The sequence below is a fragment of the Abramis brama genome, assembly GCF_963993115.1.
Source record: "Abramis brama genome assembly, chromosome: 13".
Lineage (NCBI taxonomy): Eukaryota > Metazoa > Chordata > Actinopteri > Cypriniformes > Leuciscidae > Abramis > Abramis brama.
In genome coordinates this window covers 29095749-29122778 of record NC_139975.1, presented here as the reverse complement: position 1 = coordinate 29122778, position 27030 = coordinate 29095749, and the positions used below count along the sequence as shown (strand labels likewise).

Genomic DNA, 27030 nt, shown 5'->3' with positions numbered 1-27030 from the left:
CATTAATATCATACTTTTAAACCATCTGTGTGAAATGTTCCATCTGTGTGAAGACTGTGCCACAAAAGAACAGTGTATCCGTGTCACAGAGGCAACGGACACTCAAAAACAACACATTCCAGCACAAGATCACCTGTTATTTAACACGAATGAATGAAATGAATACTCTACTAGTCAGCTATAGACGCTTCCTTTCTATTAGATACATTCGTGTGCCACGAGATGTTTTAAAAAAGTGGTGGGGACATTAAATTATGCCTATGCTGTTAAATATGCAAAATAATCCTTCACTGGAACTAACAATATCAGTGTAAACCAAAACTACTGTGTGAGATCTCACTGGATATTCTATTGAAGACATTCTAGCTGGCACGTGTCACAATGCTCTCTATAATAAAGAAAAGTAATCTTACCATTTCTTAGACTTTAGTTTGGGAGGAGGGTTTCGTGGAATGAGAAACAGCGCTCTCATTGGATGCATATCACACAAGGCTGTGGAGAAATGTGGAAAACATAATGAACCATTAAAGCATATGCAACTTGTATAGTTATATAAAAGTGTTTTTTTTTTTCGGAATATGCCTAGGAATTGTGTAAACTCACGTGGCGCTCCCTCTGCCATCTCCAAAGCTGTGATACCCAGAGACCACACATCACTCTAAAAACATGCAATGTATTTCAGGAACATATTCAACCACTCATGTATAGTACTACAGTATACTGATATTTCGCTTTGCCAATAGACAGTAAATTATTGCCTTTTTTTGCGAATTTCTAGTTAACAAATGTCGAAATGTTGATGACAAAATAAGTAGCTTAAATGGATCTCAGTCGATGGACTTACCCTATAGTCATACGTCGAGTCAGGATTCTCATCACACGCGATCACCTCTGGCGCCATCCAATATGGAGTCCCGATGAATGTGTTTCTTCTGCCAATCGTCCTGTCTAACTGAGCACTGACACCAAAATCCACTGACAACACAGAAATTCAACAATGTCTTCAGCCTATATACTGTACCAGCACTTACAGTACAGTATTTGTCATGTGACTGGGTTAGGGTTGACAAATTTGTCATTTGTTTCTCATATTAAGAGTTTAATGCTGGTAATGGTTCGTCTTCATTCTTACCGAGTTTAATCTCAGCGTTCTCAGTGAGCAGCACGTTTTGTCCTTTAATGTCTCGATGAATGACATGATGTGAGTGCAAGTGTAACAGACCCTGAGAACACAAAGAGTAGCAAAATCAGTGTTTACACAACACAGAAAAATACCCATATATATATATATATATATTTTTTTTTCTTTACTTTAATAATGTGCATGGCTTCAGTGAAAATGTTTACTTCTTAATACACTTTGTTTCACTTTGAAGTTGTTCAATAATTGGTGATCCATGAGAGTGTGTTAAGTGGCCGTGACGTCACCATGTAATGTCAATTTTGCTTAAAAAAAAAAAAATGTTTTACACAAAGAAATTAATACTATTGTGTCACATGAGACGACAGACATAGCATTAGAGATGTTGATTTTAAATAAGAGCGAGTCACCTGATGGGGAGCAGACGTGTGACCAGCCAAATACATGGTATTTGCATGAGCTACCGGTTATTGGACACTTTCATTGTGGAATTAAAGGAATATTTTCGGGTTAAGCTCAGTAGACAGCATTTGTGTTGGTCACCATTTCAACTTGCCCAATCTTTTCTTAAAATTTAATTTCAACTTGCCCAATCTTTTCTTAAAAATAAAATTAATTAATTGATTAATTAAAAACCTGTTTTCTGTTATGTTGACGAAAATGACTACAAATTAACAGCTTTTCAGCTCAAATTACAGAAGAGTTGATTGAAATGTTATTTTTACAATTATAAGATTACATTTCTTATGGTTGACAGTGAATAGAGCATGCATACAAGTAATGTGGATGAAATTTGTGATATGCCGGGGGTAGGGGGGATTAATTGATTTGAAACATTTCATTTATTCAATGAACACATGACTTGTTTTGCATGCAGGAGGTACTAGATCATTTTTACTCTAGCATATCCTCCACTCACTGTAATGCCAGAGGAGGAAAGGCTCTCCCATTTTTCCCTCCACCTAAACGTCTTAACAATGTAAACAATCAATAATCTTTAGCTGTGATTACTCACTCGCAGAACCTCTCTACAGATGTAAGCGATCCAGTCCTCTTTAAGGCAGTTTCCTTTGGTCTTCTTCAGCAGGTCTGTGACCGACCCTGCGCCACAGTACTCCATCACCAGCTGAAGGCCACGACACACACAGAGAACACTTCAACATCTCACTTCTAACAAGAGTGTGACAGCACAGACGTCTAGACTCGTTATCTATGTTGTTATTTATCTCAGTAGCTTAATCAGGATGGTAAAGTCCTTCAGTTAAACGTCAACACACACCCTTGAAGGCCCTGAAGATATGAACTGCTGAGGGAAAGAATGTAAAAGGCCCTTTCCCACTGCAGACACTAATGCCCCTTCTAATCATCTGAACTTTTTGAGGGACTCTTTTAGCGGTATCGTAACGGCAGAGGAACTGTGGGAGGTAAGCAGCCACACATGTACACAGACATACTGTTGTCAATTTACACTGCAAAGTATTGAACATTACTTGGAAGAAATTTTAAGTTTGTCAAGTCAAATATATTTGTATAAGTTTACAGAAAATCATGATATTATATATGAATATCTTCATGCCTTATCTTCATGCTGTAATATAGTTTACATTTTGCAATGATACAAGCAATCAAGCGGTTGAGATTGGCTATATAGTATATATCGCCCTAAGTGAGTATACTGTTTGTATGTGGATACACAGATATATACAGAGCTGTGCGATAATACACTTCTTGTCTCCATACCCACGTGATGACTCCGATCTACAACCAGATTGAACTGGATAATATTCTGAATGTTCTGATCCAATCTGACTTCTGACCTGTAATGCTGCCTGAATCATAATCATACACTGTTTGTTGGATGGCCAGAAGAGAACTGTAAAGTTGCTTTGAAACAATCTGTATTGTAAAAAGCGCTATATAAATAAAGGTGACTTGACTTGACATTTTTACGACAATAAACAATCAAAGCCTACAGAACAGCTGTTGCAGGTTGGAATCCATCACAAGATAAGCACTGCAGTAAAGTAAGTATCAGTGTAAAACGTGTCCAGAGAGCAAGAAAATTGCAGCTCCCAACCATTATTGCTGTTGCCATTCTGTCGTGTGGGGAAACAACAGCATAAGAAAACAAACAAAGCTAGATTACGCCACCACTGGGATCTAGGTGTGAATGAAAAATCTCTTTAGGTGTGGGGTCTGCTTTAGACAAGATGCTTGACCCAAATATAAATATTCTGTTTCAGAGGACGGGGGAAGTACAAGGCCGTTCACCTGGGGAATCCAGTGTAGCCGCCAGGCACCATGAAGGATTTTACCAGCTGGTGGAGGACCGGACGGCTGAACCAGATCCCAAAACGCACAGCCAACCGGGTATGTGGCAGGCAGGGCGGGGCCGAGAGCCGCGGGAACGGAGCGAGGTCGGTGGCGCGAGTGAAAATGATAGTCACACCACAGCGGTCAAAAGTCCCACGGAGGAGCTCCGGAAGGATAAAAGGAGCTCCTCCTATTTATGTTTATTTTGTGAATAAATTTATGTTCGCCGGTTCCCGCCTCCTTCTTCCCTGAGCCTTTAACATTGCTATAGGGACCGTTTTTGGAAGGTATCTCTGTAACCTCAGAAGCACAAACTCTGGCTCTTCTAGTAATGTGAGAGACTTTACACAAGCAGTTAAGAGACTCTAGAGGAAATCTGGTTGATTGTTTATTTGGGTTCAGTAGATACTCACCCAAAGCTGGTCATCCTGACCTGCAGGACTTTTCTTAACAAAAGCACCGTAATACGTGGCTATGTTCCTGTGATGGGAATGAGTTTTCAACATGTTAATCTCCAGTTTGATTTCATCTTCCTCGTCCTGCGGAAGACAAAATACATTTGTAAATATTCATTTGATCTCTTTCACCATGAGACAACTTAAATAATGACAGCAATAATAACAATGTCATTAACTTAGTAAGGGAGACCAATATATTGAGACTCCCTTTATAAAAGAGCACTCCAAACATAAGCATTTATATGTAAAGGCTGCTTTCACAGTCCTTTCACAAGAGGAAAGACAGGAGAGGTGTGTGTGAAAGTGATGGTCAGGGGAAAGGAAATCTGGAGCCTGGGGTTCAAATGACCACTACGTTGCTCTGTTATCTCCCATGGCAGATAATGCAAGACGGAAAGGGAACCAGGAAACAGCATTTCTGTGATGGGGAGAGCAGAGTCTTTCACTGAAAGCTTCACAACTGACTCATATTGAGTTAAAAAAAACAAAAAAAACACTTGTACTGACTAAAATCGGTATATTAATGCACTAAATCCACGGTCAAGTAACAGAAATAAAATCTATAAAAAACAATCAAACAGACTTGTTGCCTTGTGTAATGAGTTTAGCTGTCACTGTGCTTGTGTAGTCAGACTGTCTGGTTGTTGTGATATTATGAATAATTAATGAATTATGAATAATTAATGAATTAATTAATGATTAATTAATTCGATTACATACCCTGTATCAGACGCATAAATTAACATCATCAATTTAACCATGATCTTTAAGCATTTTAACCAATGTTGTTATCCACAGATCTTTCTCTTGGCCAAAAATACATTTATGTTTTACTGCATGTCATTACACCAAATGCCATTGGTTCTTGCTAGAGCCAAATGTCGCTGACATAAAATCTGGCACAATGCATCAATAAATGCTGAATATTCCATTTATGGTGGAGGATTATCAGGGAATAATTTATTACATTCCAGTCTGTTCCTCACACAGAGAAGTCGAATGAACTACTTAGTTAAGTGTTTGTTTGTTCTTTTTAAGAGATGATGTGAACCAGAACCACTATGAATCACTGTTGTTTGAAAGAAAAAGTTCTCCTCTTGTCATAGTCATGGTTTATTTGACCTTATAGAGTTTCCAGAAAATATTTATTATATTCATCATATACATTAACAAACTCTCTATTATGAACTGGAAAAAAATAAGGAAAATGTAGAAGGTTCTCCCAAAACCTAAATCAGTGAAATTCCTAATACTTAAGGTGAAGTATGTATAATAAACCCATTCAACATATCTGCACCGAGTGCAAGTGTTTGAGGCTGTCTACACTGGACACGTCAATGTAAACATCATAAACTGGTACATTTGTCTTTATGAACTGGTGCATGATGATGCTGTATGGTCTCAATACTTTGCTTTAACAAGTTCATGACCTGTTTAATCTTTGAAGATCTAAAAGATGCGAAATTATTTCAGTAACCGATTCCTGTTACAGTAAACTAAACTAAACTCTCACTATAGGTTGAGCTGGAAAGGGACTGACAGATATGAGCAGAACACCATCAGTGTTTTGATGGTGCCTGGGAGGCTCAATTTACAATTTGGGGGAGATAAACCCATTAATGGTATATTATAGTAATATATTTTAACATAAAAAAATCTTATATACATACTTCACCTTCAACTCCAACAATTCCAAATAATTGTGTACACATGGTGTAAACAATGGTTGCATGAGTGCATTTATTCAGCAACCACAATCTAGCCTATATTTAGTGGTAGAAACAGCATTTGTCACCCGCTTAAAAGAACACATACTGGCATGAACATTTCATTTAACCAAAATATTGCAAGCGCAATAAACACTAAATTCCAGCATTCATGTGTTCAGATCATAAGTGGAGCGAGATTAAGGGTGCTTTCACACTTGGTTCGATTGCCTGTTCCGAACCCGAGTTCGATTGCTCCCCCCTCCCCCTGCCTCCGATGGACTGTGTTCACATTATATTATTTGTATCCGAACCGCAGTACGCTTGCGTCATCAAGCTGCAGCTGGTGCTTACTCGTGTTGCTTGGTAACCGCCATGAAAAGGCGTCAACATGGATAGAATTGCTCGTTTCACATTTGTTCTTCTTTTTTTTGAACCTTTGGTTTCGTTTTCAAAGAAAATATACAGAAACACACTTGCGTCTGTCTGCCGCAAAAGTATTAAAACAGTTCCAAAGACAGCGGGATGTCTGCCCGCCCGCCGAAGACAATTTTTGTGGAGGCAAGCAGAAATCATCTCTCTGCTTGCAGTGCGTCAATCCCGCTTTTCGTCAAGGTAATAGACCCTTTTACAGTTGTTAAACACTCACGCACGCAGGCACGCACCACATTATATGTCATCAATAGCGGTTCACTTCCGCGATTTGGTACGATTGCGTTCATATCAGCAGCGAACCGTACCCGAGTTCATATGAACCGTACCCCAGACCACCTTTTTAAGCGGACTCGAGTACGGTTCGCGGGTGCGCACCCGAGTTCGGAAAACAGCGTTCACATCATCCAAACGAACCGAACTCTGACGTCATTCGAACCCGGGTGCGCACCAAAAGTGCTAGTGTGAAAGCGCCCTAAGTAAAACACTGGGCAGAAAATATATCCATTTAAGAGCAAAGTTCTATATGGGGGGGGGGGGGGGGGGTTAACTCTTATCATCTGGGAATCCCAAGCATTAAAGCTTTCAGCAGTGCTCGACATTTAACCTGGTTATGTTCTTGTCCTTGTACAGAAATGTCTTGGTCAATGTATATATAAAAAAATATATATAAAAAAATATCAATATTTCTGATTATAATAATTCAGAATCAATATTCTCATCAGTGTTCAATTAGATCTTACTTGCTTACTTAAAGGAACCGTATGTAAGATTGTGGCCAAAACTGGTACTGCAATCACTTTCAAATTACTGTAGAGTAGGCTTGTTGCGATAGTCGGTGTTACCGGTGATACACGGTGTTTAACCCACCTACCGGTCATAGCACTTGACCACCGGCACCGTCACCATCGTGTTGAAGTTTTAGCCTATAGTAATAAAGCACTTAATTCAGTTAGTGACTACGTGCCTTCGTAATTTAGCGTAAGCGGAACGTTCACATATCGCGCCTAAAAACGTATAGAAAACGCTAGGCGCGCCGCGTTCTCCTTTTTCCAAAGCGCTCGGGTGGTTGCGCTCCGGAGGCATCTGTCGTTGCTAAGCTTGGTTCTTGTCACGCGACCTGCGGTGCGCTTGCGGCATTCTGAAAAGTTGAGATGTTTTTATCTCGATGCGGCGCGGACGCGCTTGGAAAAAACGAGCTTCCATTATGAGCGCGCCTACATTTGAAATAACGAACTTGCGCGCGCAAAAGACGCGATATGTGATCAGGCCTTTAAGCAGCAGGTGTCCGATTTCATTTATCATTTGAGGAGAGTGAGGCGAGCTAACTGGCAAAGGATGGCGGAAGATCTGGTTTCAAAGAGAAATGCAAACGTGAGTTTAATTTTTATATTAGTTTTTTTTTTTTTTTTTTTTTTCACTTAAGTGTCCAGTGATTATTCGGGTAGGCTACCTTATTTAACGAAGTTTTTGATGTTTGTTCGTTTCATATTCGATGGTTGTGCGGTGTTTTTTTTTTTTTTTTTGCTGAAAAAGGCAGGCACTTTATTTAACGAATAGTGATTTTTTTTTAATGTAATTTCTTGTTTGATACTTGCACGATGTGTGCAGTGGTTCGTTTTAATAAATGCACTTTAAAGGTGTTTCATAAGTGCTTTTGTTTAGTTTTTACATGGTGTGTTAAGTTATTATTCATTTTGCAATAAAGATGTGTGTAATACAAGCGAGTGTCTTATTGTTTTGTGTATTTTTATTAAGAATAAAATAAATTAACCCATGATTAATTCAAACAAATGCTACTGAATTGCCGCTAATTAAAGTGAAAGTAAAATTGAGACGTGTGCACGTCCGCATTTTCGGCCACCCGAAATCCCTGACACGCAACCCCGGTGACACCGGGATTACCGGTTTTTTTACACGTCGATTAACCGGTGGAAAAAATCCGTCACCGCAACATCCCTACTGTAGAGCGGTGTATCCCCTCCCCCTCCCCCTGACTCAAGGTTGCCAGCTAGGCTGCAGGATCCAGCAGGAACGTAGGCTGCTACAAGGAGCTTCCAATGGCAAGTGACGAGTCCTACACAGTAAGTTTTTTTCTGTTAATTATGTTTATGCTTCATGAGAGATGTTTTGCGAAGTAATTATGTATAGCAAAAATTTACTAATGGCAATAAGCCAAATATAATCGTAAAGATGTACGCTCGTATGTGACAGTACATTGTTAGAACAGTAGCTGTTAGTCTAACTTGTAACGGTAGGTATCTATCATTAACGTAAGTACAAGCACAAGCCTAAGTCACTATGTGTAACAGATATCAAAGATACAGCTATTCATTTAGCTGATGCTATAAGTGAAAGCGACCAGCTGTATTTTTTATACAAAGCCTTGTTTTATTTCGGACTTTGTCCCAACGTATTTCGGATTCATAAAGTCTTTTAGGTTTCGTAACGTTAGACATTTTTTATCCGACACATTTGTAGCTGCAGCTGTGGTAACTAGAGCAGAGCTGGCAACCCGCATGCCGAAACACTACTGACTTCGTGATTAGTAGATAGGTGGAGGGTGGCGCATCAGGCCAAAACACAACATGACAACATCAACATCAGTTGAGGGCTGCAACTTCACTTTTAAATGACAATATCCTGGCCGGACTACTGTTGTCAGTGATATAAGTATTTGAAATGAACATGATTTCTTAATGTCTAGTGACATATCAGGGCCATTTTCTGATTAATTGAAATACATTTCTTACATACGGTTCCTTTAAAGGGGACCTATTATGCCCCTTTTTACAAGATTAAGATTAAGGGCCCTATTTTAACGATCTGAAACGCAAGTATCAAGCGCGAAACGCAAGTAACTTTGTGGGCGGGTCTCGGGCGCTGTTGCTATTATACCGGCGGGATAAATGACTCTTGCGCCCGACGCAAATCTAAAATGGGTTGGTCTGAAGTAGCTTCATTATTCATAGGTGTGGTTTGGGCATAACGTGAAATAAACCAATCAGAGCAACATCTCACATTCCCTTTAAGAGCAGGCACGCTTGTTCTATGGCGGATTGCTATTATAACGGCGGATTTGCCAGGCGCGCGCCAGCAGCGGTTCACAGCCGATGAGACAGACAGAGAAGACAGAGAAAAACACAGAGAAGTGACATTGTATGGGGATGGAGAAACCCACCCAAATTAAAATCAATCAATCTATCTATCTATCTATCTATCTATCTATCTATCTATCTATCTATCTATCTATCTATCTATTGTAATAATGTATGATTTGCAAAAATGAAAACTGCTGCTTCTGTGTAGATGAGAGAATCAAAGTGTATGCACGTTGTGCACACGCTACATTGATTATGGCCAAGCATGCGCCCTTAAAATAGCATCTGAATAACATGCGCAACATGCCACTGACTTTAGACTAGGCTTTTCCTGGTCAGTGGTGGAATTGTTTTCTAAACCTGCAAAATAGCATCAGGGAACGTTTGCGCCGGAACACGCCTCCTCTTTGCGCTGAACCGCCCCAGTGTATTTCCTAGTTTACCAACATGCGTCTGTGGAGGGAAAAGTCCGCTGTGCGCGGGTGCAAAATAAGAATGATACATGCGTCGATGTACAAAGTCAATTGCGCTGGGTGCAAGATAGGGCCCTAAGTCTCTGATGTCCCCAGAGTGTATATGTGAAGTTTGAGCTCAAAACACCCCACAGATAATTTTTTAGCATGTTAAAATTGCCGTTTTTGTGTATCTCTTTAGATCCAAATGAGCTGGTGCTCCCAGCCCCATTTCAAGAAGAGAGTGGAGCTTCAAGAGCTCGTGCTCCAGCATACCGGCAACAACAAAACAGCACAATCTCACGCACTGAAAATGTCAGAAACTGTCAGTAGAGGTGTTTAGCCTTATATGTTTGAACCGGAGTAGCATGTTCTGTCATGATAATCTATAAATCTCTGTACAGGTTCTCATAGGGGAACTGTTGTAAGATGCCTACAGAGCCAGAGAATATATGCTGCATGCAGACAGAACAGTTTAGTTTAATTACGGTTATAACTTTTGTTGTCATCTTGCTTTTATGACATGCTATTGCATTTTTATGTTATGTACTGTATTGCAATAAAGGTGAAAAGATGGATATAGAGACTCTTATGTGCATTGGTACATCCCAAAACACAACACTTGTAATGCCTCTTTAGTACAGACATTGTACAACTCCAGCTGCTACAGCAAGAATACAGAAACTCTGTGCTTCTCACTCAGGGCTGTGTGTGTGTCTATGCTAATAGAGCAGATCGTCAACGGCTGTGGGCGGAGCTTCTCCCTTATGATGACGTCATTGTAGGGGGAATCTGAATCAGCTCATTTGAAGAGACTGCTTTTGATTTATGGGAATTATAAAAAAAAAAAAATTGTAAGTGGATTTTTACCATTATAGGCTTGCTATTCTCACACACTGCAAACACACATCTGTGCTCAAACAGCTTATAAAAGTGAATTTTGCATAATATTTGGGATATTTGCCACCTTAAATTGATTTCCAGGGCATACCTTATTAAATGTTTGTGTCATCTTTCATGACAAATTCTTACATTTTATCAATAAATAAATTGTAAAAAAAAAAGACATGAACTGTTTCTCTCTCTTCTAAAGGTGAAGAAGCTCATACCTCTGTCACGTCCATGACCTTGATGGCTGCCAGCTGTCCTGTTTTCACATGTCGACCCTGTCAAACACAAGGACAACCATGAGAAATAACACAAACACACATGACCATGTGGCCCTGCTGAAGGATGTGAACACGTGATTAGGATGTCTGCACTTGTGCGCTTCATCTTAGAAGTGTCCCAAAATGTATAAATAGCTCCACAAATCAGAAGTCGTTGTTTTTCTGTTATTTATAATATTGGTTAAGTGTCTGAGTTGCTAAACAATACTGTGTTGTTAGGAATTTACTGTATAATGCTAAATGTCACAGAATTTTGAAAAATTTGGATGAATAGAGCAAAAGTAGAGCTGTACACATAAGCAAATTGCGATATGGACTAGTGTGTGTGAATATTAAAGACTGCTTTTGAAATCTGAAGTCTGCATGTTGTGAGTGTCTCAGTTTGTGATGCTCGTCTGCGTTTCACTATATGAGAAGAACATGAACACATAAACTTCACCTGCAGAGCTGTTTTCAGAGTCACTTCACCAGCATTTCACCAGTTCATTTGGCAAAACTATCGTCATATCATATATACACAGGTAAAATCAAAGATCTTCACTACAGCCTGAAGGTTTGGTTTAACTTGATGAAATTATAAGACATATTGCACAAAACAACAATAATAATAGTTTATGAAAACATTATTTTTAAGAAATATCACAATTATTTGTATTTAAACAGTAAACATCTGTCTGTTGTGAAGGACTTTTATTTGCCAAAAAATCAAAAGATTTTTTTTTTTTTTTTACATTTCATTTACATTTTAGATTAACTTTTTAAAGTTTCATCTTTTAGTTTTGATAACAAAACTGTATTAAATCATAAAACAGCGAATCTAGGAAAAATTAAAACTGGCAACAAAGATACAGATACAGTTGCACAAAGGAACATCTAATACCGGTGTATTCACTTTGGGAAAAACAAACATTCTTTAGGCAATTATAGAAGAAATGACACATGAACCCAGAGAGGTTCAGGATGTCTCAGTGAGCTGAAATATGGCATCTAATTATGGATAATGTTTCATATGTCATGCTCAAACGCACAGACCTTAAAATGGCACAGTTCCTTTTCTGTTTTCAAGTTCCACATTCACATACAGTCAAGCATTACATGAATAGTGCCAAGAATAGCATTTGATGATTTAAGTGACAAAGACTAGTGTTTTTACAATATATAATAATAATAATAAATTATTAAGTGACTATCACTGATCACATAAATAGCTGCAGGCCTACACTGTTGTCCAGTTGTTACCTGCCACCAATAGTTTGAATCTCAAGTGGCATATGTGGTATAAAAAATGAAAAGTGTCTCTTATTTTCTTCTGCTGAAGCAGGTAACAACCATATGTATGATGATGGAACCCCTGGTACTTGTGTTGGCAGGAAGGAGAGAGACCTAACCTGATGGAGGACAGATCAATCCCTCAATGCTTCATGATGGTATGGAAAGAGGGAAAATAGTAGTAGAATTTTAAAAAAAGGGTTTAATGGAGTTAAAATTATTACGAAAGAGAGTAAGTCTGTTCCCATGCAGATTTCTGGAGGCACAGATACAGGTTAAAAAAATAAAATAATGACTCCATAAAACAATAAATAAAAACGTAATATGGCCTCTTAACACAGGCTAGTGGTGCTTAACATTAATATTGTAGTATACAAAAAAGGGGCTAAAACTGTTTTTAAATTTCTTTTCAAATAATTTTTCTTTTCTTTTGTGTAAGTATTGACAGATGGAGTGAGATTATTACTTGTCTTCCCTGCTTATCGGGGTGACGAGATACATAGCAGACTGTAGTCACGCAATGTCTGGATGGTGTCTGCAGAATAAGACAATCATAGACAATTAGACAAGTGTTTGGGGCAGAGCTGACCTGTTAAAAAGAGAAGACCTTCATTCCTCCAGGGGTGTCTTCTCCTTAGTGATATGACACATAGTCTTAAGGCCCAAGGACAATAACTATAAAGATATGGTTCTAAAAATTGTTCTCAATATTAAAGAATAGCAGAGTTCACACCACAGATATGATAACAGCACAGAGAAACGATATTGTTAGAATCACTTTCAAAATGATTCTATCCAGCTGATGAATGATCAAAAAAGCACGCTCTTAAAATAAACCGTACAACATCATCCACTGGTGTGGACGCTAATATACAGTGAGGAAAATAAGTATTTGAACACCCTGCTATTTTGCAAGTTCTCCCACTTAGAAATCATGGAGGGGTCTGAAATTGTCATCGTAGGTGCATGTCCACTGTGAGAGACATAATCAAAAAAAATAATAATCCAGAAATCACAATGTACGATTTTTTAACTATTTATTTGTATGATACAGCTGCAAATAAGCATTTGAACACCTGAGAAAATCAATGTTAATATTTGGTACAGTAGCCTTTGTTTGCAATTACAGAGGTCAGACGTTTCCTGTAGTTTTTCACCAGGTTTGCACACACTGCAGGAGGGATTTTGGCCCACTCCTCCACACAGATCTTCTCTAGATCAGTCAGGTTTCTGGGCTGTCACTGAGAAACACGGAGTTTGAGCTCCCTCCAAAGATTCTCTATTGGGTTTAGGTCTGGAGACTGGCTAGGCCACGCCAGAACCTTGATATGCTTCTTACAGAGCCACTCCTTGGTTATCCTGGCTGTGTGCTTCGGGTCATTGTCATGTTGGAAGACCCAGCCTCGACCCATCTTCAATGCTCTAACTGAGGGAAGGAGGTTGTTCCCCAAAATCTCGCAATACATGGCCCCGGTCATCCTCTCCTTAATACAGTGCAGTCGCCCTGTCCCATGTGCAGAAAAACACCCCCAAAGCATGATGCTACCACCCCCATGCTTCACAGTAGGGATGGTGTTCTTGGGATGGTACTCATCATTCTTCTTCCTCCAAACACGTTTAGTGGAATTATGACCAAAAAGTTCTATTTTGGTCTCATCTGACCACATGACTTTCTCCCTTGACTCCTCTGGATCATCCAAATGGTCATTGGCAAACTTAAGACGGGCCTTGACATGTGCTGGTTTAAGCAGGGGAACCTTCCGTGCCATGCATGATTTCAAACCATGACGTCTTAGTGTATTACCAACAGTAACCTTGGAAACGGTGGTCCCAGCTCTTTTCAGGTCATTGACCAGCTCCTCCCGTGTAGTTCTGGGCTGATTTCTCACCTTTCTTAGGATCATTGAGACCCCACGAGGTGAGATCTTGCATGGAGCCCCAGTCCGAGGGAGATTGACAGTCATGTTTAGCTTCTTCCATTTTCTAATGATTGCTCCAACAGTGGACCTTTTTTCACCAAGCTGCTTGGCAATTTCCCCGTAGCCCTTTCCAGCCTTGTGGAGGTGTACAATTTTGTCTCTAGTGTCTTTGGACAGCTCTTTGGTCTTGGCCATGTTAGTAGTTGGATTCTTACTGATTGTATGGGGTGGACAGGTGTCTTTATGCAGCTAACGACCTCAAACAGGTGCATCTAATTTAGGATAATAAATGGAGTGGAGGTGGACATTTTAAAGGCAGACTAACCGGTCTTTGAGGGTCAGAATTCTAGCTGATAGACAGGTGTTGAAATACTTATTTGCAGCTGTATCATACAAATAAATAGTTAAAAAATCATATATTGTGATTTCTGGATTTTTTTTTTTTAGATTATGTCTCTCACAGTGGACATGCACCTACGATGACAATTTCAGACCCCTCCATGATTTCCAAGTGGGAGAACTTGCAAAATAGCAGGGTGTTCAAATACTTATTTTCCTCACTGTAGTTATCTTTATAGTTATCGTTCTTTGAGTGAAGGGGCCTTTAGAGTTGAACCTTGACTAACTGGGGCTCAGGTCAGGAAGCAGAAAGACTGGCTAAAGCGACCGTCTGCTACTGTCTCACGTCACTGAGGTCAGATAAATCCCATCACATAGAGACTCTTTCACCTTATATAGTGACCATCAGTTCCCTGAACTAGTAAAAAAATCTACTGAACCCATGTGAGGGTAATAATTTAATTGATGTTCAACAAATAAAAAACAGATATAATACAGATGAACAAATGATAAAGCTTGGTTTGCTGAATATTCGATACCCTTTCTACAAAAGCACTTATTGTAAAAGAAATAATCACAGATCATAATCTAGATGCGTTGTGTCTGACAGAAACCTGGCTAAAACCAGAAGATTACATTACTTTAAATGAGACCGCCCCGCAAGATTACTGTTATAAACATGAACCTCATCTGAAAGGGGGAGGTGTCACTGTAATTTATAGTAATATCTTCAGAATTACTAAGAAATCTAGTTTCAAATATAATAATTATTTTGAAGTGTTGGTGCTTAATGTAACAATATATAGTTTAAATGATAAATCACGTTTGAGATTTGTGCTGGCTACTGTATACAGGCCACCAGGGCACCATACAGACTTTATCAAAGAATTTGCTGACTTTCTATCTATAGTTAGTACTGGCTGCAGAGTGCAGATAAAGTCCTAATTGTTGGTGATTTTAATATACATGTAGATAACGAAAAAGATGCATTGGGATTGGCATCTTAACTCTATTGGAGTTAGACAACACGTGTCAGGACCTACTCATTGTCATAATCATACTTTAGATCTAATATTATCACACGGAATCATTGTTGATGCCGTGGAAATTCTGCAGTAGAGCGATGACATCTCAGATCATTATCTAGTCTCGTGTAAACTTAATTTAGCCAAGGCTGCAAAACCAACTCCGTGTTACAAATATGTTAGACCTATCACTACTAGTACTACCACTAAAGATTGCATTGTAAATAATTTTCCTGATTTGTCTCAACTCCACAGAATATCTGATAGCTCACAAAATCTTGATGTTGTAACCGAAACTATGAACTCTCTCTTTTATAGCAATTTAGACACAGTTGCTCCTTTACACTTAAAGGAGATTAAGGAGAACAGTCTGACGCTGTGGTACGATCACACTCGGAGAGAGCAGCCTGGAAAATGAAAGTATTTCTTCCAACAGAAAGGCCTTAAAAACTGCTAGATCTGCTTACTTTTCAACCCATTTAGAAGGAAACAAACACAACCCAAGGTATATATTTGATAAAGTAACTAAATTAAACAAAATAAAGCATCAACAGGTGCAGATATTCCCCAAGAGCACAGCAGTAATGACTTTATGAATTCCTATATTTGCAAGATTGATACTATCATAAAGAAAATTATAACCATGCAACCTTCTACTACATCAGACGGTACACTATAGACTCCCTGAGGAACAATTCCATTCATCCTTTGCTACAGGAAAGGAAGAATTGAAGAATTCTAAAACTTCTTTAAAAAATAATCAAAATCAACAACATGTATGTTAGATCCTATACCGACTACGTTATTAAAAGAGATGCATCCAGAGGTCATAGATCCTCTTCTTAATATCATTAATTCATCTTTGTTTAGGATATGTCCCAAAAACTTTCACCTGGCTGTTATTAAGCCTCTCATTAAAAAAAAAAAAAAAAAACTTACTCAAATAATAATACTCAAATAAGTGTTGGCTGTGATCTAATAAAAGGACTATGTCTTAATAGTTTTCTTAAGTATTGAAATAACCAGGATTTTGTACTCTTAAATATTTGATAATTTCACCTTTTCATGGAAAGTGAAATGCCAACAACAAAAAAACTTTTATTGTTAGATCTTTTGAAAAATAAGTATATGTTGTGAATAATTGTGATTAACTTACTGGTTAAGATCACTGTTTGATATAGGTGGCCAGTTGATAGCCTGTAATATAAGCTGAAGGATAATTATGTTTTTGTTATTTGATGTCATTTCTGTTTCACCACAGTGTCTTCCATTATACTGAATGACAGTATCACTGTATGGATAACTATTTTAGCATCTTGTTTTAGTTCAGATAAATTAGGAATGTTAAGTACTGTGTTAAAATTTATAATTATATATATTTTAGTACATTTTTTATTGTATTAAATTCAATACATACATTATTGATTAATTTTAAATGCCCACAAACAAAGAGAGAGTTGCTAGGCACTGCCAAAAAGTAAATGCAGACCCAGTAGCTTGAGCGGCACTCTTAGCAAGGAGAAGAGAAAGGTGTTGAGGACTGCAGTTGACAGAATAATAGCTTATTTCTGGTTTCTTATTTCTCCCTAGTCCCTATGTCACCCAAAGTACCCATCCTGCTGAATATATAGCTAAATTCATAAATATAGCTTTTATGCAGTAATTACTTTGTGCATGCACGTCATAAGCAAAATGATCAGCTAAGCAAGGATGGCAGGGATCATCAGAACATGCTCATGATTTGACATATGAAGTGCAGTAGAGTTGCCAAGATACTGCATGAAATATTATGCTGCGACTTAATATCAACTTTGACAATTTTAATATCAACCCTTCTTATCAACTTTGACAAACAGTTTAAGAGCTTTAAGTTTTAAATAACTTTTTGCCGGCATGGTCTAATGATGATCTGTGTGAAATTTGGTGATAATTGGACAAACTTCGGTCTTGTTCGAAAAAGTAGTTTTTTGAAGTCAAAATTGTGGACAGACAAAATAGCTGAAAAACATATTATAGAACAATGTGAAATTCATGGCCATCAGACAAAATTCAGGAAAGCTGTAAGCATATTTTTCACAGGCTCATTGAAAAAAGTACCTGAGGCAACATTTCTGCAAAAGCGAAATATGTACCAATACATACATATCGCTGCAGTTTCTAAAAGAAATGAACACTAGAGGCAGTAAAACAGCAAGATCATTTAATCCTTTTCACACACAATTATGACACAATATGTAAAGCGCTTTGGTGGCCATGAGTCTGTTGAAAGCGCTATTATAAAAATGCAGTCCATTTAAATGCAGTCCATTAGGGGCAGATTGTGGATTAATAAAGACTTATTTTCATGTGGCTGTTTGCAAAATATAATTTTATGACTATAAAACACTTTTTACCGTAGTGCATGATTTGTCAACGGATACTTTGTAGTTTGCATCACATAACCAGCTCCATATGTTTGGCTTTTCTTGCTCGGTAGCTCAGCTGGTACGAATCCCGTGAAACACGAGTCAAGACAAAAGAGCTCAAAGACGACTAGAATCAAGCTAAAATGGTATGGTTGCTTCAGCAATTGCATTTTTATGTCACATTTGCTTTTCAGGTATGTTTAGGGTTTAATGAAGGTGTACATTATTTTAATATGCGACAGACCAATAACCGTATAAAGATTTAAAATTACAGTTAATTAGTATATGGGGGCTGCACTGTGACCCTTAAATAGAATATTTTAATGTCATCAAATGGTTGTTGTTCAAAATATGTGTGACAAGATTTTTTTTGCATTTAAACTACTGTTACACTGAATTAAAGTTTAGTGGGTGTCTTCTGTAAATTGTGGTAAAAATGGATGGTAGCCATTATTATTTTTTCTCAGAAAAGAAAGAAAATTTAAACAAGATACATTCTAATGTACAGAAAAAAGATAAGATTTAAAGTTGCATTGCAGTCAGGATTTAGATCGTATCATAGTACTGACACTGCTCTCATAAGAGTTACAAAAGCAAAAGAATATCTCTAAATTACGGTACAGCAATTACATCACTGTTTTCTCCAGAGCTGCTTCATAGATGAAGTGAACTCATTCTTTAACTGATTACACAGTTATTAAACCTGTTGACTGATTTTAGCTGAATAATGACTGTTCACTATTGTCTTTTTAGAGCTGCTTTACAGCAGAATTTCATTCTGAATCATAATTTTCATGTTTAACAATGTAAAGCTGCTTTGAAAAAAATCTGTATTGTGTAAAGCGCTACATAAATGAAGGTGACATAACTTGACTTCCTGCATGTAGTAAAAGGGTGCAAAATGCAACTTCTAATGTGTAACAATTTCAAGAAATGTCACATTTTTTGCAATAGGAGCGAAAAAAATTCACACATTATGTGGGGCACTGTTAAATATTATGTTTTAAATAAAAACAATATTATTATTACCACAATGTTTTCAGTTTATTTTATTAGATTATATGACAAACAAATATGAGATTGTTGTAGGCTATGTTTTATTTGGTGACAGAAAGAAGTTGGGACAGGTCAAAATCACTTTGTTAAAAAAATATAATGCGAAGTGCCTAGTTACTGGAAATGATTAGTAGTTTCTCCGTCATTCTTACAAAATATGGTTTCAGCAACAGCTGACACCCTCCCATTTTACCAAGAAACACTAGCACAGTTGTGTCTCAATTATTCATCTCTATGTAGATATTTATAGAAGTGAATGTCAGTTATGTCTTGAGTTAATATAGACACATGGGACAAAATATGGCATCTGTGCATTAGATCTAGCAGTGTAAATGTATCCCTACAGACATGCTGCTGTCTATCATGTCAACAACACAATGATAATCAAACGGCAATACTGACAAGAAAAAGAAAATCTCTTATTTTTTTTACAGCCACTATGGCTATCAGATAGTAGTGTGGGACATTAAATAGTTATCTGGCTGCTGTACTAACACATGCGAAATGTTGACGATCAATCAATCGGTCACAGAACAATGATAATAAGGGGACATGTACATATTTAAATGCATCCGATTTAAAACCACATCCGGAAATATGGCTGGGTTGAAAATATTGATTTCTTGATTTTAATCAATTCTCAGATGAACCAACATTGAATCTTAAATCTCAAGAATCAATATTTTAGTCTAGTATGCTGTTTTCATTTGATGAAAGAACAAACCTTTGTAGTGTGTCTCTCCAATAAATTGTCCAGTATAAGTGATCTTGCCACTTATGGCAGGTGTTAAGGAGATGCATAGGGCTGTGCAAAAATATCGATACAGTTAACTATCGCGATATTTTTTTTTCACAATAGTGTATCGATATTCCAACCTCTAGTATCAAGCCTACATTTTTTAAATAATGTCTTTTAAACGGATTTAAACGCTGACATGCTGTCTCAGTTGCTGGTCATATACACACGGTCAATGTCTCAGAAGTAAGCGGGAGCAAGAATGGCCACAGTTTGGTTTTAAAAATAAGTCAGGTAATACTCAGGGCTTTGACAGGCTACACTAAAATATTCAGTAAACACAACCAACTTACGTTATCAATTAACAAGACGCCACGCAGATGAAATGGCCGTACTGCAACCTCAGCCGAAACCTGTTGATTCAAGGCAAACTACACTGGATAATACCACCAACAAGCTTAGGATTTGTAAGGATTTCTACATTGTATAGTGTGGTTGAAAACCCCGGCTTCAGGCATATGGTGAACACTATGTGATCTCGACTCACAGATGAGTTATTATGAGCTACTAAAGCATAGTCAAGTCAAGTCACCTTTATTTATATACTGTAGCGCTTTTTACAATACAGATTGTTTCAAAGCTTTACAGTGATAACAGGAAAATAATGCAACAAAGTTTGTTTTGGCTTTACAGCAGATCTAGAAGAAAATAGTGTCATAGTCCAGCTTAAGTAAGTTCAGTGATGGTTCATTTTGGTTGTAAAAATCCTTAGTTATTAATTTATCTATACAGCAGCTCTGGAGAAAACAGTAATGTCATCATCCAGTTCAGTTCAGTTATTATTGAATATTAAGCTGAATACAGACTATTTAGCATACTGCTTCAGTTTTATGAATGCACTTAATTTTTTCTATTTACAACATACATATTTTTATTTATATTTCAGTTTTATAAATTGTTTACTTTATGCACTTTACTTTTATATGTTTTTTGTCTACAATCTACATTTTTAGTCAAAAGTGTTCAGTGACAATATGCACATTTCAGTGTGTTCACTGTTCAGTGTAACTGCAATGCAAATACCTTTGCTAACAAATTGGAATGCAAGTTTTTTATTTGTCTGCCGAGATATCAATATAATGTGATACAAATACCAGAATTCCTCAGCGAGTTTTCCTCCAAAAATGATGAAAAGCAGAGGAATCGGATGAAGCTCGATGTTTTTTTTAATCGAGGTTATGTTCTGATTTCCATATGAATATCCTGTGCTGCTCATGGGTTTGGTCACAGTACAGATATCTGTACTGTGACCAAACCCATGAGCAGCGCAGGATATTGTACCTCTGTACCTCTCGTTGGTTTCATACGGATTACATAATCAGAGAATATTTGTTTTCGTTTGACTTAATTTAAAAAACAAGCATTCTATAAAAATGTTTTCATGTCTGTGTGGCAAATATACGCTGAGTTTCGGTTCATTTTTGTGACACATTTCAGAAGGTTCATGGAGACAGAGACAGCAGAAAGCACACCCCGTTTGTTTTCTTTATTTTAAAAAGCACTAAGTTTTGTTGTTATTGTGAGTGTACACAAATAAAAGTAGACCCTTTACAGTTTTGAATGATGTATCACTCTTATCTGAACAAAAACAGGGCTGCCAACTCACGCAATTGACACTTTTCACACGCTCTCACGCCACACTTCCATTTTCTCACGCACAGAAAAATTGCGGAGCAAAGAGGTACTTTTAATATTAAACTAATTCTCAGCTCTTAGATTCTGTCAATTTTATTACGAAATTCAGACAAAAATACGTTTGCCGCTTGTAAATGTGACGTGACAGATCGCTGAGCGCCTCAGTTCAAGTGCACGTGAACCGATCATCTGTTACTTTTTTATTTAAAGATGCAGTACAACTTACCGAAAGTATACATAATATCGACCAATTAGTGTTTTTCAACCACGGAAAGAGGTAAATATAACAGCAGGAGAACAATTATGTCACATAACGTTACATTTACCACAAGAAAGCCATTTAATGACCATAGCATGTTAATTGAATAGAAAAAATAGCTAGAGAGGAGATTTTGCTGAGTACTATATTACATATTTATTATATTTTTACTTTTGTCATTAAATAATTGTTATTATAACAAAAACTGCATTATATTTAATTTAATTTGTTATTTGTAACCTTTAATAATACCAGCAGATTGGGCTTACAGCATTAGGTGAGATTATTTTTTAAAATAAAATTTAAAATAAACATGTATCCAAATTAGTCAATATTGAATCAAAATCGGAATCAAATCACAAGAATGGAATTGAAATCTTGAAATTTTTGTCAAGCAATAATAAAAACTGTATCCTACCAGTCATTGTACAATGTAAACATTGTAACATGTTGTCACTAAACTTCATAAAATTCTATTTAGTTACCAAATGTTTTGACAATCACAATTACTTATTGTGATGCAATATTCGTTTTTACATACATACAACATAAATAAGGTGGTTTTAGAAAAAAAACCCCGAGCTTCTAACTCCACCTGGAGCGTGTTATTTGTTTTGCAAAAATCCACCGCTCCCAGATCATCGGGTCCAATCAGCGCAGGGGGGTGTGAGATCTGACTGTCAATCACAGGTCGTGCACACGCCACAGATCCCCTCTCACTCGCGCACGTTACAATATCACATGCACACAGTGTTGCCAGATGTACGATAATTATCGTATTTGTACGATAATTTTGACCTCTGTACGATGTACGATCAATAATGGAAAAAATCCTATAATGTACGATAATTTCAGAACTGTGTGACACTTCAAATGATGGTTGTTGTAATCATAGTGTTTCTCATTGATCTAGCTGTGGATTCTACATCTACCGGGATAAGAACGTATAGAGAGAGGGAGCGAGAGACCTTGCGTGTGTGTGCTAGTGTGCCTCACAACCCCCCCCCCGTTGGAGATTTCTTGACTGTCTGTCATTTCTATGCTGTATTGTGTACAGGTTTGACTCGTGTACGATAATTTTCTTCCAAATACGATAATTTTGAGCTTCTGGTACGATACTTTGACATTTCCAATCTGGCAACACTGCATGCACACGACACGCCTGCGGCCTGAAGTTCGCCTGAGATTGTACGAAGCGTGATGGCGGAGAGAAAATCTACTAACAAGCTTCCAATTCCTCGGTTATTGCTATCTATGGATAGATTAGCCAGGGCAGCCTACCTCCGAGTCCATGGTGTTGATCGATGCTGAAGAGACGGACGCGTTCACAGAAAATCTGGTGCACACGCACTGCCGAGCATGACCTCGATGGGAGGGTGCTCGCTGGTAGTGGGGGAGGGGCATGCGAGTTGTAAACATTCAAAATTTTGGCTAAGTCGATCCAATCTGCCAGACTTGCCGACTGCAGCTTTAACACACCTAAATCAGCTCATCAAGATCTTAAGCCCAGGGTTCCTCAAATCTGGTCCTGGAGGGCCACTGTCCTGCTGAGTTTAGGTCCAACCCTAATCAAACACACCATAACAAGCTAGTCAAGGTCTTTAGAGTTACTAGAAAATTACAGGTAAGTGGTTAGAGCTAAACTCTGCAGGACAGTGGCCCTGTACTAGGCAAACTAAACTTCCAGGCATGTATGTTGAGGCAAGTAAATTCAGTGTAAATGGGTCGGTCAGCACAGGGACAACTGAACACCAAGCATGATGTAGTTCACAGGATCAGTCACTGTTTGGAAATCAGCATTCGAGCACTTTGAGAGCTGCTGTGTCATGGCCCAGACACACATACTCCAGCGTAAATTAGGGACAGGAAACTGCCTCAATGACTCATCCTGCCGAACTCCATGTTTAAAAGAGGAACTAAAAGAAAACCATTCTGGAAACAGGACAGCAATAGTCGTGTTTCCCGTCTAGTGTGTGCCAGGACTCAGGGCCAGTCGCGTTTCCACTGTCACTTCTGGGCCATGATCGGGCCTCATCAGGGCTTCCTCTGGGTCAGCGGGCAGGGGTTTTTGGCCCGCCGAATACCTTCATCCAAAGTGGGCCAACTGGGGCTTGAGGAGTGGTCATGAACAAAGGAGTTTACCTGAGTCTGGAAAGGGTCAACACCAATGCTCATTTCCCATGTTATTATATCAGGCTACAAGCTAACTTCAACATTTAAGACATTTTAAACAATTTTCTGCTCAAAACTCACTTTCAGACACGAGTGTTTGAAATAACTTCCTTGCAATCCGATGAGGATTCCGATCAGCGTATGAGGCAGAAATATATTTTTTTGCGATGCTAAAAGCTACTTATGCTAATAAATACAATACCAGAAACTATTGAAAAACTTAAACAAAACATATAATTGTGTATTTTTTTGGTTTCATGTTTTATCTGTCTCTTCCCTGTGCCTTTGTTGATACCGGACTAATGCATCCACATATCATAAAAAAACATGCACTCTGGTTAACTCGTATAACTCATAACTCCTGTTTTCTTCTCGTGAGCTCCCTCTGTTGCTCTGACTGAAAGGATAACAGTATAGTGAGTATAGTGGAGTTTTTTGTGCATTCTTGTGATCGCAAATAAATGGAAGCTGGTGGAACCGAAAAGGTAGCCTAGTCTGTGTTCTCTTTTTCTCTTGAAATGGAACGTACCAGTTTGATTCAGCAAGATTGATGTGCACTTAATAAATTACTGTCACTGTAACAGTTTTTTATTGTAGAACATTGGTCAAATATCGATACTGGAATCTGAAGTCTTTAAAGGGTTAGTTCAACCAAAAATGAAAATTCTATCATTAATCACCCTCATGTCGTTCCAAACCCGTAAAATCTTCGTTCATCTTCGGAACACAAATTAAGATATTTCTGATGAAATCCGTGAGGTTTCTGACCCATTATAGACATCAATGATATTGCCACTTTCAAGGCCCAGAAAGCAAGTGAAGACATCGTTAAATAGTCCATGTGACTACAGTGGTTCAACTTTAACTTGATGCGACGAGAATACTTTTTGTGTGCAAATAAAAAAATAAAAAAAATAACGACTTTATTGAACAACTTCTTCTCTCTGATGCTGTTCACGCTGTAAACAAAAAGTATTCTCGTCGCTTCATAACATTAAAGGGTTCATAAACTGAGAAATCAAATTTTCCTTTAGCTTTTGACATACAAGACATCATCATACTATAAGAATATATAACTTCAGTCCCAAAACAGCTTTTATTATAACCAAGCCCAAATAACGACTCACTGTGGGATGTGCCTAATAGACAGGTGAAAGACCGCCTCTGCAGATGAAAATCAACGCCTACTTCATCCTTGCCATTTTGGCCCCATCCACTGGCCTGTTATTGCCATGTTAGAGGAGTACAGGATAGACTACAAATAACATCAACTTCCAAAGGATTATAATGCTAGGAATGTGGTTATTTATTTTCAACATTGTGAATGTCTCAGTTGAGCATTATTTATTTGTGAGGTACATTTCACTGTGGTTTCTTTGGTAAATCTGTTGCAATTTCGGCGCAGGCTTTGCAAACAGACTTTTATGATATGGACCCGACAGTAATGTATGGAAGCCCTAAGAGGCCATGGATTATTATTATTTTTCTTTCTTGTTTTCTCGTGATCAGGACTTAATTTTCTCGTGATCTCAAGATAACAAAAGTTGTTTTCTCGTTATCACAACTTAATCTTCTCTAATTGCACAACTGTACGAACAGGTGGCAGTATAGAACCAAATATAACTGATGGGGTGCGGTATACTATATATCCACCTTACTGTGTTAGTTCATATTGGCCCAGATTTGTACGCGTTTGGGTCAGAGAGAGTGAAGACCTACTTCTTCGTGATCGCTATAATTTGTGCAGTATTGTGTGCGTTACATAACTTATGTTAAATACTTGAATATGATTATTTTGCTTGAAAGTGTATCTGTTATCATTACGTTCTAACTGCTAGATGCATGACTCGTCAGGTTAGGGTAGCGCTGCATGGCTACTGGCCCGACAGTGGAAACAGCTTGATTTGGCCTTGCAACTTGAGGTCCGAGGCTATTGGTCCCAGCTGGCACATTTTTAGCCCTGGCTCGCACTGGCCCAACAAGTGGCTAATGTCTCCTCATTAGTAGTAGTGTTTCCAATAATGGCTGTTGGAACAAACCGAACATCAAGTATTAAACTTGAAACAAAATGAATTATAGGTCCAACCGAGATTTGAGCAGAACATGTTTGCAGGTTTCAGATGATATTCCTGTCTGAGGGGATTTCCTCGTGTTCTCAAGGATGCCTGTGAACTGGGACACAAACAGGAAGTGCTGTCTAAAAAGGGTGACGACTGGATTATACAGTTCTCCAGTAATTCCTTTAAAACAGTATTGAAAAGCTGTGAAAACTGATCCACATTAGAGCTCAGGAGGAACTGTGGTGAAAAGGATCTTAAAGTCTTTCTTAAAAACAATATATTGTTTCAGACTGTGTCTAAAACTGTAATAAGGATGGGATAAAAACACTGTGTTGTCATCCTAAAACTGGGAGATGGTTAAAAGATATGGCAGAGGTCTCCAATGAGGTCCACAGAGTTTCACTCCAAGCACATCGGATCCAGCTAAGCAAGATCTTCAGGACTGCTGGCAGGTATATTGGAGCAGGAGGACCTCCAAAAACATGGATTGGAGACCCCTGGTCTATGGCAACATCCTAAACCATAAATCGACTCTAAAAACAACATTTCAAGTTTTGACAATAACAATATATGGTTTAGAAATTGATCAACCTCACATTTCATATATGAATCAGGTGAATGGCCTATTTCAACATCAGAACAAATTTCACCGAAAGACAAAGAGTGTGTTTACATGCGTCATAATGCGATTATAATGGGATTTTGGCAATATTACGATTTAACTTTACCTCATGTAAACGCAATATTTCGATCAAACTAAGGCAATTAAGCTCATAATCGTAGTTACCATTTCCGCATTACACTATGTGGCATACGCCGATTTTAATCGGAATAAACAGGCATGCAAACACCTTCATTTCATTATTACCGCTCTGAGTTCGCATGTGCTCGGTTCTACACGGATGCAGTGTGTTGTTCACACAACTTCATAAATTAGGCTAACTCTGTGACATTATTCTGAAGTTCTCTCTAGTTCTCCAAATCGCTAAACTCTGTCAACACAACTCACTGCACAGTCTCTGCTCCGTATCTTCATCCAGACAGTAGCGTAGAAAAGCCTGGCATTGAGATGTTCATCACGGCACCGAATAATATGCAGTATGTCCATACATTTTTTTTTTTATTTGATGTGAATAGATTAAAACAATGGCCGCTAACATGCCTACTGTATGACTATCTGAGTGTGATATTACCATGTTACTAGCAAATAATCAGAATAATGAAAATTGCATGTAAACTGGATTGAAGAGTTCTGCTTGTGTCATGTAAACATCTTAAGACCTTACTCTGATTATTAGAAATAATCACATTATTGGTGCACAT

The 27030-nt window shown here is 38.0% G+C and overlaps 1 protein-coding gene across 4 annotated transcripts in view; it reads right to left on the bottom strand.

Moving 5' to 3' along the window:
• LOC311095262 (traf2 and NCK-interacting protein kinase) overlaps positions 1-27030 on the bottom strand; it is an 80484-nt gene that overhangs the window by 50546 nt on the left and 2908 nt on the right. For all 4 annotated transcript variants that reach the window (XM_084133720.1, XM_084133721.1, XM_084133718.1 and 1 more), the window contains exons 3-9: positions 10713-10769; positions 3868-3993; positions 2157-2267; positions 1133-1223; positions 845-975; positions 604-658; positions 414-492 (exon numbers count right to left, since the gene is read on the bottom strand). In XM_084133720.1, coding sequence (XP_083989846.1) covers positions 414-492; positions 604-658; positions 845-975; positions 1133-1223; positions 2157-2267; positions 3868-3993; positions 10713-10769 — 650 coding nt within the window. The remainder of the gene's footprint in view (positions 1-413; positions 493-603; positions 659-844; positions 976-1132; positions 1224-2156; positions 2268-3867; positions 3994-10712; positions 10770-27030) is intronic.